Genomic DNA, 13,351 nt, shown 5'->3' with positions numbered 1-13,351 from the left:
TTAACACTGCAAATTGTTTTCTTTCCGTTTTCGATCTTAATCATTATCCTGCCGTCATTTGTCCATACGTTCTGTAGCCCAAATTTCGAAATCGCGCTCTTCAAATTTTTTAGTCTTTCAGAGGTCAGATCCTCCCGTACTGTCAGACCCGAATTCCCGAGATTCTTCTTTGCTTGAATATTTCAGATCTTTTCCTATAAGACATAAATTTCACTATTATAGGTCTTGGTTTTGTAGAACCTGGTGACTTGCGACCCACTCTATGACTTCTGTCAATGTCCCTCAGAGTCACCTGCACGCCTAGCTTTTCTTGGACAAGGTTTATCACAAGTTCATCTGTGCTCTCTCTGCTGCTCTCTGGAATGCCGAACAGTCTGAGATTATTGCGTCTCTGATATTGTTCGAGCTCGTCTGTCTTCTCGATCAATTCCTGTTCGAGCAGTCGTGCTTTCTCCTCACTTGCTTTTAACAATGTGTCCAGTGCACGAATCTCGCTCGCATTCGCCTCCAGAGTTTTCTGTATTTTGTCCGTTACTGCTGCAATGGCAGCATCAGTGATGGTTTGGACAACGAGCCCGAGCGTCTCCTTAGCCTGCAGCGCGGCACTCACCTCAGCCTTCACGAGTGCGGCGATGTCAGCGATGCCGGGCGAAGCGGCCGCAACTCCCGGTGTAGACTCCACGGCTGCGCTGTCTCCGGCCTGGCCCTTGGCTGCACTGCGCGTTGTTCGGCGATTTTCCATTTTAACTGGATTCCGTGTAAATAGTGCCCAGTATGTGATGTGAAATACGACACTCGGCAGTAGATATACGGCTTTAGCAAATGTAGACTAGCCTAACTTCTTAAAACACCTCCAGATTTCACGTAAACTTGCGAGCCAGGCTAACTAACGCACGTCACTCACTCGCCGCCATATTGGATGCTATGGACTAATCCACTAAATTACAGGTCCATATCGTTTACGTCGATGTGCAGCAGGATTTTAGAACATATATTGTGTTCGAACATTATGAATTACCTCGAAGGAAACGTTCTATTGACACACAGTCAACACGGATTTAGAAAACATCGTTCCCGTGAAACACAACTAGCTCTTTATTCACATGAAGTGTTGAGTGATATTGACAAGGGATTTCAGATCGATTCCGTATTTCTGGATTTCCGGGAGGCTTTTGACACTTAACCACACAAGCGGCTCTTGTTGAAATTGCGTGCTTATGGAATATCGTCTCAGTTATGTGACTCGAATCGTGATTTCCTGTCAGAGAGGTCACAGTTCGTAGTAATTGACGGAAAGTCATCGAGTAAAACATAAGTGATTTCAGGCGTTCCTCAAGGTAGTGTTATATGCCCTTTGCTGTTCCTTATCTATATAAACGATTTGGGAGACAATCTTAGCAGCCGTCTTAAATTGTTTGCAGAAGACGCTGTCGTTTATCGACTAATAAAGTCACGAAAAGATCAATACTAAATGCAAAACGATTTAGAAAAAATATCTGAATGGTGCGAAAAGTGGCAGCTGACCCTAAATAACGAAAAGTGTGAGGTCATCCACATGAGTGCTAAAAGGAACTCATTAAACTTCGGTTACACGATAAATCAGTCTAACCTAAAAACCGTAAATTCACCTAAATATCTATGTATTACAATTACGAACAACTTAAATTGAAAATAACACATAGAAAATATTGTGACGAAGAGTAACCAAAGGCTGCGTTTTATTGGCAGGACACTTAGAAAATGTAACAGACGTACTAAGGAAACTGCCTACCCTACGCTTGTCCGTCCTCTTTTAGAATACTGCTGCACGGTGTGGGATCCTTACCAGGTAGGACTGACGGACTACATCGAAAAAGTTCGAAGAAAGGCAGCACATTTTGTATTATCGCGAAATATGGGAGAGAGTGCCACAGAAATGATACAGGATTTGGGCTGGAAATCATTAAAAGAAAGGCGTTTTCGTTGCGACAGAATCTTCTCACGCAATTCCAATCACCAACTATCTCCTGCGAACGCGAAAATATTTTGTTGGTGCCGACCTACATAGGGCGGAACGATCACCACGATAAAATAAGGGAAATCAGAGCTCGTACGGAAAGATACAGGTGTTCATTCTTTCCACGCGCTATACGAGATTGGAATAATAGAGAATTGTGAAGGTGGTTCGATGGCACTTAAATGTGATTTGCAGAGTATCCATGTAGATGTAGATGTAGATCTGGGAGGTTTTACAGCCCGAGACACTGCCCCTCCTGCGGGCCGTTCCACATGTTATATTTCAGGAGGACAACGCCCGGCAGCATGTGGAGATGATGTGTGAGCCTTCTTCGAAGAACGATGAGTTCTACTGCTTCCCTGGCGTGCCCGTTCGCCTGACATGTCGCCCATCGAAGATATCTGGGGTACGGTCGGTCGGCAACTTGTTCGTTCAGACCCTCCTGCAGCCACAGTTGATGTTTTGTAGACATGCCTATAAACCGCGTGGCAGAAAAAATCCCCATCAGCGTATTCAGGCGCTCTTTGATTCCATGCTACGATTTCTAGCGGCTCTGATTGCTGCACGCGGTGATGCTGAATTTCCGCAGTTACAGTACGTGTACAGGTCTTAATGCCAATCATTTGTGCTGTGTGATGTCCCTAATCGGTGGAATAAATTTCATTCTGATCACATCTCTCGGTTTTGGCGTTTCACTTTTTCCAAACAGTAGTGTACCGTATTTTGACTGCAGGACAGCCAGAATACTTTTGTCATGGAAAATGAATTTCAATTAAATCACTTTTAATTTAAGCTGATTGTCTTCAGCAGTAGTGCAATACTATCTCAGCAACTGTGGTTTCTACTGACCTTAATTAAAACAATCGTTCGACTAAAAATGAACTGTAAATTTAATTCGATTTGTCTTTTTTGGACTGTTTCTTTCACTTGTGACTTTCTAGGAATTTGTGGTAAAAGTATAGGACACTTCTGATGGTTAACGACTCGGGACAATGAAGTAATTTCCGGAAAGAAAAATGTATTCTGTAACTAGACACACTACAATCTTCCAAAAAATTACTAACACGGTGGCGAGTCTATTACACAGCTACAAAATATCGTCTGGATCTTGCTTTGCGATGCGTTGCTTATGGTGCAACGTAGTGTTCATTAAGAGATCCATTAATGGCAACAGGCTCGTCCTGATCAGCTAGCAGTTTGACTAAATTTGGGTGACATAGCATTCATTATTTCTAAATACTTCTTGTGACCATATACTGCAAAGACGTGCTTACTCGCCCACCTATAGTTTGCCTGGTCGCGTACTTCAACATTTGCGACGCAAAACTTTTTGGCATTTTCTCGCCAACACATACACATGTTATACACCGTAGATGGCCGCGCGGAGTGGCTGCGCGGTTTTAAGGCGCCATTTCACGGATTACGCGGCCCCTCCAGCTGGAGGTTCGAGTCCTCCCTTGGGCATGTGTGTGTGTGTGTGTGTTGTTCTTATCATAAGTCAGTTTAAGTTAGCTTTAGTAATGTGTAAGTCTAGGGGCCGATGACCTCACCAGTTTGGTCCCTTAGAAACACACACACACACACACACACACACACACACACACACACAGTCACCACAGATGCTACGCTGATACCTCTCTGCCTTCAGCTCCCCAACTGCGCACACTCGCGTCAGTGATGTCATTGTTTTGTTGTATACTATGAAGTCCGCAGCTCGTGGTCTTGCGGTGGACTTTCTCCCTTCCCGTGCACGGGGTCCCGGGTTCGATTCCCGGTGGGCTCAGGGATTTTCCCTGCCACGAAATGGCTGGGTATTGTTGTGTCGTTTTCATCATCATCATTCACCCCCATTACGGTCGGAGGAAGGCAATGGCAAACCACCTCCGCTAGGACCTTGCTTAGTACAGCGGTGCGGGTCTCTCGCATCGTCCCTACGCTCCTCGGAGTATGGGACTTCATCATCATTATACTGTAAAAGTTATCCTATCAACATGTATTACATTTTCATAAACACTAATTATTGACAAAATTCACTAATACACATATATTTAAAAAATGGTTACAAACTCGAGAAATCAAGTTACTGAAGAACACGTGAAGCAGCTGTTCACAGGCGCATTGTCCAAATAAAAAACGTTCAGCATTTGTACACACCTATATGCTAACGTAGAAAGGAAAATTAAGGTTTCATGTCCCGAACAAAAGAACGGAACATAAACTCATATTGGGTAAGAAAAGGAAAGTAAATTGGTCAAGTCGTTTTCAAATAACCTGTCCCAGCTTATGCCTTAATTGTGTTAGAGAAAGCACGGAAAATCTAAAAGAAGACTTTAACACCAGTCCACTGTAGCGTTTTTCAATAAAAATAATAAAAAGAGGATGAGATATGAATTAATTAATTGAAATGGATTGTTATGAGATTTTATCTCTGCTAGTAAACACGACTTTTAAGAAAGCATTGAATTATAGGTAGATCACTACATGAATGTTTCTTGTTTTGCTGGAGGCAACGCTACTTAAATGAAAAAAAATGGCACAAACAATTTTACTCTCTTTTCTAATTAAGCTGAACTCTGCCTTCCAGCATCATCAGTGCATTAGACCGGAGAGTGCGTTGGTGCACGACATTATTTGCAGGCCAAATATCCATCTGAGTGTTACCGGTTCGCGTAATAACATTTCCCGGATTTTAGGAAAAAAGGTTGGTGCATATGATCTCAGAGACGTACAAATTATAATCTGATGAATTATACGGCGGATGAACACTAGCAGCGTTCGGTCGTGGCAACCATACAATGCCCCAGGATCTTCTCTTCGATGCACCCTGAAACTGGACTAAGGAAAAAAAATCATATACAACGAAGCGGCAAAGAAGTTTATATAGGCATGCGTCTTCAAATGCAGATATATGTATGTTGTTGTTGTCTTCAGTCCTGAGACTGGTTTGATGCAGCTCTCCATCCTACTCTATCCTGTGCAAGCTGCTTCATCTCCCAGTACCTACTACAACCTACATCCTTCTGAATCTGCTTAGTGTACTCATCTCTCGGTCTCCCTCTACGATTTTTACCCTCCACACTGCCCTCCAATGCTAAATTTGTGATCCCTTGATGCCTCAAAACATGTCCTACCAACCGATCCCTTCTTCTAGTCAAGTTGTGCCACAAACTTCTCTTCTCCCCAATCCTATTCAATACCTCCTCATTAGTTACGTGATCTATCCACCTTATCTTCAGTATTCTTCTGTAGCGCCACATTTCGAAAGCTTCTATTCTCTTCTTGTCCAAACTAGTTATCGTCCATGTTTCACTCCAAACAAATATTTTCAGAAATGACTTTCTGACACTTAAATCTATATTCAAAGTTAACAAATTTCTCTTCTTCAGAAACGCTTTCCTTGCCGTTGCCAGTCTACATTTTATATCCTCTCTACTTCGACCATCATCAGTTATTTTACTTCCTAAATAGCAAAACTCCTTTACTACTTTAAGTGTCTCATTTCCTAATCTAATTCCCTCAGCGTCACCCGATTTAATTTGACTACATTCCATTATCCTCGTTTTGCTTTTGTTGATGTACATCTTATATCCTCCTTTCAAGACACTGTCCATTCCGTTCAACTGCTCTTCCAAGTCCTTTGCCGTCTCTGACAGAATTACAATGTCATCGGCGAACCTCAAAGTTTTTACTTCGTCTCCATGAATTTTAATACCTACTCCAAATTTTTCTTTTGTTTCCTTTACTGCTTGCTCAATATACAGATTGAATAACATCGGGGAGAGGCTACAACCCTGTCTCACTCCTTTCCCAACCACTGCTTCCCTTTCATGCCCCTCGACTCTTATGACTGCCATCTGGTTTCTGTACAAATTGTAAATAGCCTTTCGCTCCCTGTATTTTACCCCTGCCACCTTTAGAATTTGAATATATGTGTACAGGGAGAATATGATGCTACGGTCGGCAGTACCTGTACAGGACAACAGGAGTCTGGCGCAGCTGCTAGATCGGTTACTGCTTCTACATCGGCAGATTATCAAGATTTAAGTGAGTTTGAACGTGGTGTTATAATCGGCGCACGGGCGATGGGATACAGATGAAGTGGGGATGTTACCGTACGACCATTTCACGGGTGTACCGTAAATATCAGGAATACGGACAAACATTAAATCTCCGACATCGCTGCGGCCGGAAAAAGATCCTGCAAGTATGGGACCAACACGACTGAACAGAATCCTTCAACGTGGCAGAACTGCAAATTGCTGCAGACTTGAATGCTGGGCTTTTGGAGCAGAAGGCCCACTCGTGTACCCTTGATGACAGCACAACAAAAAGCTTTACTCCTCGCCTGGCCCCGTCAACACCGGCATTGGACTGTTGATGACTGTAAACATGTTGCCCGGTCGGACGAGTCTCCTTTTTAAATTGTATCGAGCGGATAGACGTGTACCCTTATGGAGACAACCTCATGAACCCACGGACTCTGCATGTCAGCAGAGGACTGTTCAAGCTGGTGGATGCTCTGTAATGGCGTGGGGCGTGTGGAGTTGGGACCCCTGATACATCTAGATAGGACTCTGACAGGCGACAAATACGTAAGAATCCTGTCTGATCACCTGTATCCATTCATGTCCACTGTGCATTCCGACGGGTCTGAGCAATTCCAGTAGGACAATGCGACACCCCGCAACGTCAGAATTACTACGGAATGGATACGGAAACATTTATTCTGAGTTTAAGCACTTCCGCTGGCCATCAAACTCTCCAGACACGAACATTATTGAGCATGTCTGGGTTGCCTTGCAATATGCTGTTCAGAAGAGATCCCCATCCCCTCGTACTCTTAAGGATTTAAGGACAGCCCTGCAGGATTCATGGTGTCACTTGCATCCAACAAGCCGGCCGGTGTGGCCGAGCGGTTCTAGGCGCTTCAGTCTGGAACCGCGCGACTGCTACGGTTGCAGGTTCGAATCCCTAGGTTTGTTAGGTTTAAGTAGTTCTAAGTTCTAGGGGCTGATGACCTCAGATGTTAAGTCCCATAGTGCTCAGAGCCATTTGAACCATTTTTTTTTACCCTCCAGAACTACTTCAGAAATTAGGTCGAGTCCGTGCTAGGTCGTTTTGCGGCACTTCTGCGTGCTCGCGGGGCCCTTACACGATTTCAGGCAGGCGTACCAGCTTCTTTGGATCTTCAGTGTATAACATGAATAGCAAGGAAAGGGATCGTCAAATGAAGCACGGCTACTTAACATCAAACTGGCATAAATATTCAACAAAAGAGTACAAGTGACATTTACACAGCTTATCACGATAGCGGAGCACAAGAGAAAGGGGGAGGGGGAGGGAGAGAGAGAGAGAGAGAGAGAGAGAGAGAGAGAGAGAGAGAGAGAGAGAGAGAGAGTTGCATTCCGCTTTCTCATATCGCTAGACAAATTGAAGATAGTTGCTACGTTTTGTTTCAGAGTGTTTTCTTTACATATTTTAGCTGATAGAGACTTTTTTTTACAAAATAATTCATTAAAAATTAAAAATACATCACCTCATTATTACATAGTTTCTTTCTATTAATATACAAATTTAATTGTACATGTAAAATTATTTAGAATATTTATAGGCGTTAATTAAAATTGGGGCTAATTTTTATTCATTTATAAGGTAACATTTCACCACCTCAGTACGACTTCAGCTGTATCTCTGTGTTAGACCATTCCACAATACCTTAGATCAACTTGCATGATGTGTAAGCAGCGTATCAGTGGCGAAAGATGCGTCATGTTTGTACAGGTTTCTTGGCAGGTAAGTGAGAGGGTGATCTGGAAGCGAACGCGTCGACAAGGAGGTAGACGACAGGTCGTTGAGTTTGGCTCCGGCCTGTAGACATCTGGCCTTCACGTCTATTTGCCCACAAACGTCAGGCCGTGTCCTGTCTGTTTGGTAGTGTCAAGCTGTGTTGGTCTCTCTAAGTGGTCGAACTGTTGTGATGCAGGCAGCACGTGGAACCCGCGGACGGCGTCCGGCAGCCTGGTGCTCATGTTCGGGCTGGTGTTCGCGCTCGTCATGTACAACGCGTACGCCGCCTTCATCACGTCCGTGCTGTCCGTCAGGGTGGCCTCCATCCGCGGCCTGGACGACCTGCTGCAGAGCGACTTCCAGTTCGGCTACACGCTGGCCGGCCAGGGCGAGATGTTCCTCAGGGTGAGCCCACGTCTCTGTGACGTCGCGAGCTCACAGCGCTGGTAGGCAACAGCCCTAGACCACAAAACCACTCACAGGCAGACCACAACGGCAAACGTGCTTTTGAATTTTTTTTATGCTTATGGTGCGTGAAGTTCAAAGAACTCAAATATCAATTTCCAAAGCAGTTCGATGCAACTCTCAAGAATTCTCGAGATAATCGAATTTAAAGTTGAAACTTCCTGGCAGATTAAAACTGTGTGCCCGACCGAGACTCGAACTCGGGACCTTTTCCTTTCGCGGGAAAGTGCTCTACCATCTGAGCTAAGCTCAGAGCTGAAATCAGAGCTTCAGTTCTGCCACTACCTCGTCTCCTACCTTTCAAATTCTCATTCTAGAATTTAAAGATTTCCGAGCGTCCGTAATACCTAAATTTATGCCAATTCGGAGAAAGGCATTGTGGTTCTGTGGTAGAGTGTTCCCCTGCAAGTGACTTGTGTTTGATCCCCGGCAAAAGCGAAATTTTAAACAATGGTATCTGTGACCGAGGAATTCCGTATAGTATGAAACACATAGATGTAACAAAAAAAATAATAATCTGCAATTTTTTAAAAAAATTTAAGTAATGTTTATTAACAATCTTTTACAAAAGGTCAGTAATTAAGAACTTATATATCGAACGAAAAATGGATTGTATGTATCAACCGCGAATTTACTTTCAAAACGTTTTCTTAAGAATTTACTTTATTTACTAGCGATTCATTAAGAACATTAACACGTTTAAACACACTATGTGAGCGTGGAAGTAATTGCCAAATCAAAAAAAAATTAATAAATGGGAATTTCATTCCCAAAGGCCCCTTTTTTGTTTTGAAACGGATTTAAAATTATAATAAGAAAGCACCCTGCAAATATCAAGTTTCAATTTATTCAGAGACAGAAATAATTTTTGTTGTTGTTGACAGTATGAGCTTTCGGGCTGAGAACCTTGCCGCTTCCTTTTAACACGGCCGTAGTCACGACTACTCACAACAACCTCTGAAAGACTATACTGGTGCAAATCTGCAACACACCAGATTACTTTAAACTAAAATTTTAACAACTCACACAAACACATGAACTATGCACACCGTAAGAGGGATGGAAATGGTACAAAACACTGACATTAAAAATTATTTGCCACCAAAGTGCTACTTGTTTTTGAAAGAACTCTTACGGTGGAAGGGTGGCAATTTATATACTATGACCATTTAAATAAAACCCATGACTTGCAGTTGTACATAAAATGTACCAACACGCTCTGCATTACACATATACCACCTCGCAAGATGATAGGCAAGATAAAAACGTATTTCAGGAATTCAGCCTTTACACCTTAAGCAATAAATTCGTTAACTCCGAATCCGACAAACATGGCAGAGGCAGCTATTAACGTATGATAGACCAACAGACAGACAGATAGACACCAACTGCCTAACAAATGCGCACGGGAGACAGACGAGCAAGCTGGGGAAGAGAGATTGACCAAGAAAACAAGTAGAATTTTAACAAGTAAACGAAACAACATATCACAAATCACTTAACTTCTAATTAACTGCGATATCTGGCGAAGACCTGGCGCAGCACCCCCAAAAAGCTCTCCCGATCCGTCCGCTGCCAGCCGCTTCAACGGGTGCAGGAAGGCGCGCCGATCTCCCGTCTCACGGCGTCGCAGCTCGCCCCGGTCAGACCGATTTCGTGGGTTGGCTCCTGTTGCTCTCGTGTCGGCCGCGAAGCCACTGCCCCTCGCTATACGGCGCGGCCCACTGGACTCACGTGGCGACCTCACGTGCGCCGTCACTCAAGGCGGACAAGTCATCTAGTGTCACAGTGCGCGACCGACCAACCGATCGATCCCACCGCCAATGCCCATTGCCTGAGCAAACTCGAGCAGACTGGCGGCCTAACACATACTAGCACTCCGGACGACAAACCGACACTGACTGCCGCACAAATACGTACGATAGACAGACCAGCAACCGGTGGCGAGTGACTGACCAAGGCTCACTCCGCCTGAACAACTGACAGACTGACCATCTGCCTAGCTCATAGCGCCCCTTAAATGCACCTGAACAGGCAACTTTTCTCCTTTACCACCAGAAGGAGACACCAAAGCTGCGATTGCCACAGCGGCGCCACCGCCAGAAACGGAGGGCGACTGCTTCACACTACGCGCTGCGGCGCGCTCTTCAAAACAGCAAATTTTACCACGGCTCAATGTACACACGTAATTACAAAGAAGCGGGCGTGTTATTTTTCGTAAAAATGAGAATTAGGTGTAGTTAATTGGAATATATATGTCCGCCCCTGGTAGCTGAGTGGTCAGCGCGACAGAATGTCATGCCTACCGGCCCGCGTTCGATTCCCGGCTGGATCGGAAATTTTCTCCGCTCATGGAGTGGGTGTTATCTTGTCCTTATCATTTCATCCCCATCGACATGAAAGTCGCCGAAGTGGCGTCAACTCTAAAGACTTGCACCAGGCGAAAGGTCTACGCGACGGGAGACCCTGGCCACACGGCATTTCCATTGGAACATGTATGACGAATTTTATATTTAAATTGTCTAGGTGTACGAACTAAATGAAAAAAAATGAAATAATGACTGAAAGGAGACTCTAATCAGCGATTACCAGTCTCGAGCGTTACTGATTTTTTCCGTTTTTATGTATTTTACCCTTCACCGAAAAGCTCCTAGAACCTGTGCGTTTGTTTAGACATTTGCGCTGGCCGGGAATCGAGCCTAGGCCCCCTACGAGACAGACGAACAGCCAGTCACAGAGTTACGCTGCCAGTCGGAAATATTAGAGTATTAAAGACGCTTGGAAAACCTCAGCGTAGATTTTTTTTTCCAGAATTTTTGAGAGTTGCAGCGAACTGATTTGGGTGGTCGATATTTGAGTTCTGAACTTGACGAAACATAAACATAAAAAATTAGAAAAAATCCGATTGCCGTGTGTTTTCTAGTGAGTCGGAAGGTATCAGCAAATATTTTACCATTGATTTGCTGAAGTTGATAAAAAACCAGGTAAACAAATGTATAAGGTACGGGAAAAAGTGTTTGCGGCCTAGGGGTGTTTTAAATTCTATTGATTTTGAACCTTCGCTCGCTGATCCTTCACATGTCGCATTTCATCCATATGCGAAATACAAGGATGAGAAAAACTGAAGGACGAAAGTAACTTTAGCATGAAATGTTACTTTCAAGTAATCTTGGTCGATACGGGGAAGGAATTGATACAATGTAGTACAGGAGGTAAGTAAAATAAATACGCAGAGAGTGCAGTGAGACGAAAAGAAACGACGCTCTTATTCAGAGACAATAATTAAACTGAAGTCACTTTGATTCAAGATAGTCCCATGGAAATTACAAAAAGCAAAGTGTGACTGTTGATAACAAATGTAAATGTCGTGTGACTAGGGCCTCCCGTCGGGTAGGCCGTTCGCCGGATGCCCAGAGCGGAGAAAATCTCCGACCCAGACGGGAATCGAACCTGGGCCCTTAGGATTGACATTCTGTCGAGCTGGCCACATTTTTTTTTTTTTTTTGTTCAGTATTGTTCGTTGCGTTTGGTCTGGGCGGACTTCACAAGACATCCGTTCTAGTTGATCTTGATTCCTTTACTCAGTTCTTTTATTACAGAGGGCGAGCAGCCCTCTGACCGAACACGCTGAGCTACCATGACGGCACCACTCAGCTAACGGGAGCGGACTGTGATTCTTGAAAGGGTGTGTGATTACCACGGACGGCTATAGATGCCTTGCAACGTCCTCCCACGCTGGCCACAGCGTTATTAAGCAGTTCTTGTGGTAGGGCGTTCCACTGCTCCATTAGCTTAACAACGGCTGCTTAGTCGTTGGCGAATGTGGACGAGCTGCAGCACGTGTCCCCGACGCACCCCACAGTGGCTGGATGGGATTTAAGTCGAAGGAGCGGGCAGGTCGGTCGAATCGTCGATTATCGTCTCATTCTAAGAGCTCCCTCACCTACGCTGTTCAATGCGGTCGCGCATTGTCATCCATGAAATATAAGTTAGGGCCTGAAAAGACGAACATTGTGGTAGGGGTACGAAGTCACAGTACCGTTGGACGTTGAATGTACTGTGTTAGAAGATGTGGAAGTCAATGCGACCACGCAACCTTATTCTTTCCCTTGCCGTAATACATGGAGCACCAAAGCGATCATGTTCGATAATGTTCCAGGTTGCATTATGTGTTCCCATCTCTCGCCAAATAAGAGTACCTCTATAATCACTTGTTGTTGTTGTGGTCTTCAGTCCAGAGACTGGTTTGATGCAGCCCTCCATGCTACTCTATTCTGTGCAAGCTTCTTCGTCTCCCAGTACCTACTGCAACGCACATCGTTCTGAATCTGCTTAGTGTATTCATCTCTTGGTCTCCCTCTACGATTTTTACCCTCCACTCTGCCCTCCAGTAATACATTGGTGATCCCTTGATGCCTCAGAACATGTCCTAGCAACCGATCCCTTCTAGTCAAGTTGTGCCACAAATTTCTCTTCTCCCCAATTCTATTCAATACCTCTTCATTAGTTAACTGATGATGGTCGAAGTAGAGAGGATATAAAATGTAGAATGACAATGGCAAGGAAAGCGTTTCTGAAGAAAAGAAATTTGTTAACATCGAGTTTAGAATTAAGTGTCAGGAAGTCCTTCCTGAAAGTATTTGTATGGAATGTAGCCATGTATGGAAGTGAAACATGGACGATAAATAGTTTAGACAAGAAGAGAATAGAAGCTTTCGAAATGTGGTGCTACAGAAGAATGCTGAAGATTAGATGGGTAGACAACATAACTAATGAGGAGGTATTGAATAGAATTTGGGAGAAGAGAAATTTGTAGCAAACCTTGACTAGAAGAAGGGATCGGTTGGGAGGACATTTTCTGAGTCATCAAGGGATCACGAATTTAGTACTGGAGGGCATAGTGGAAGGTAAAAACCGTAGAGGGAGACCAAGAGATGAATACACTAAACAGATTCGGAAGGATGTAGGTTGCAGTAGGTATTGGGAGATGAAGAAGCTTGCACAGGATAGAGTAGCATGGAGAGCTGCATCAAACCAGTCTCTGGACTGAAGACCACAACAACAACAGTTAATGTGTTGTGTTTCTTTATCTATACCGGTATA

At 44.1% G+C, this 13,351-nt stretch overlaps 1 protein-coding gene across 1 annotated transcript in view; it reads left to right on the top strand.

The window, feature by feature from the left end:
* Nucleotides 1–13,351, top strand: part of LOC126336037 (glutamate receptor ionotropic, delta-1-like) — a 113,092-nt gene that overhangs the window by 88,787 nt on the left and 10,954 nt on the right. Inside the window, exon 9 of the mRNA XM_049999517.1 lies at nt 7,980–8,188. Within this exon, the coding sequence (XP_049855474.1) occupies nt 7,980–8,188 (209 nt within the window). The remainder of the gene's footprint in view (nt 1–7,979; nt 8,189–13,351) is intronic.

The sequence above is a fragment of the Schistocerca gregaria genome, chromosome 2 (assembly GCF_023897955.1).
Source record: "Schistocerca gregaria isolate iqSchGreg1 chromosome 2, iqSchGreg1.2, whole genome shotgun sequence".
In the NCBI taxonomy this organism is placed as follows: domain Eukaryota; kingdom Metazoa; phylum Arthropoda; class Insecta; order Orthoptera; family Acrididae; genus Schistocerca; species Schistocerca gregaria.
Note: the sequence above shows the minus strand (reverse complement) of the source record. Positions and strands in the feature narration are given on the sequence as shown.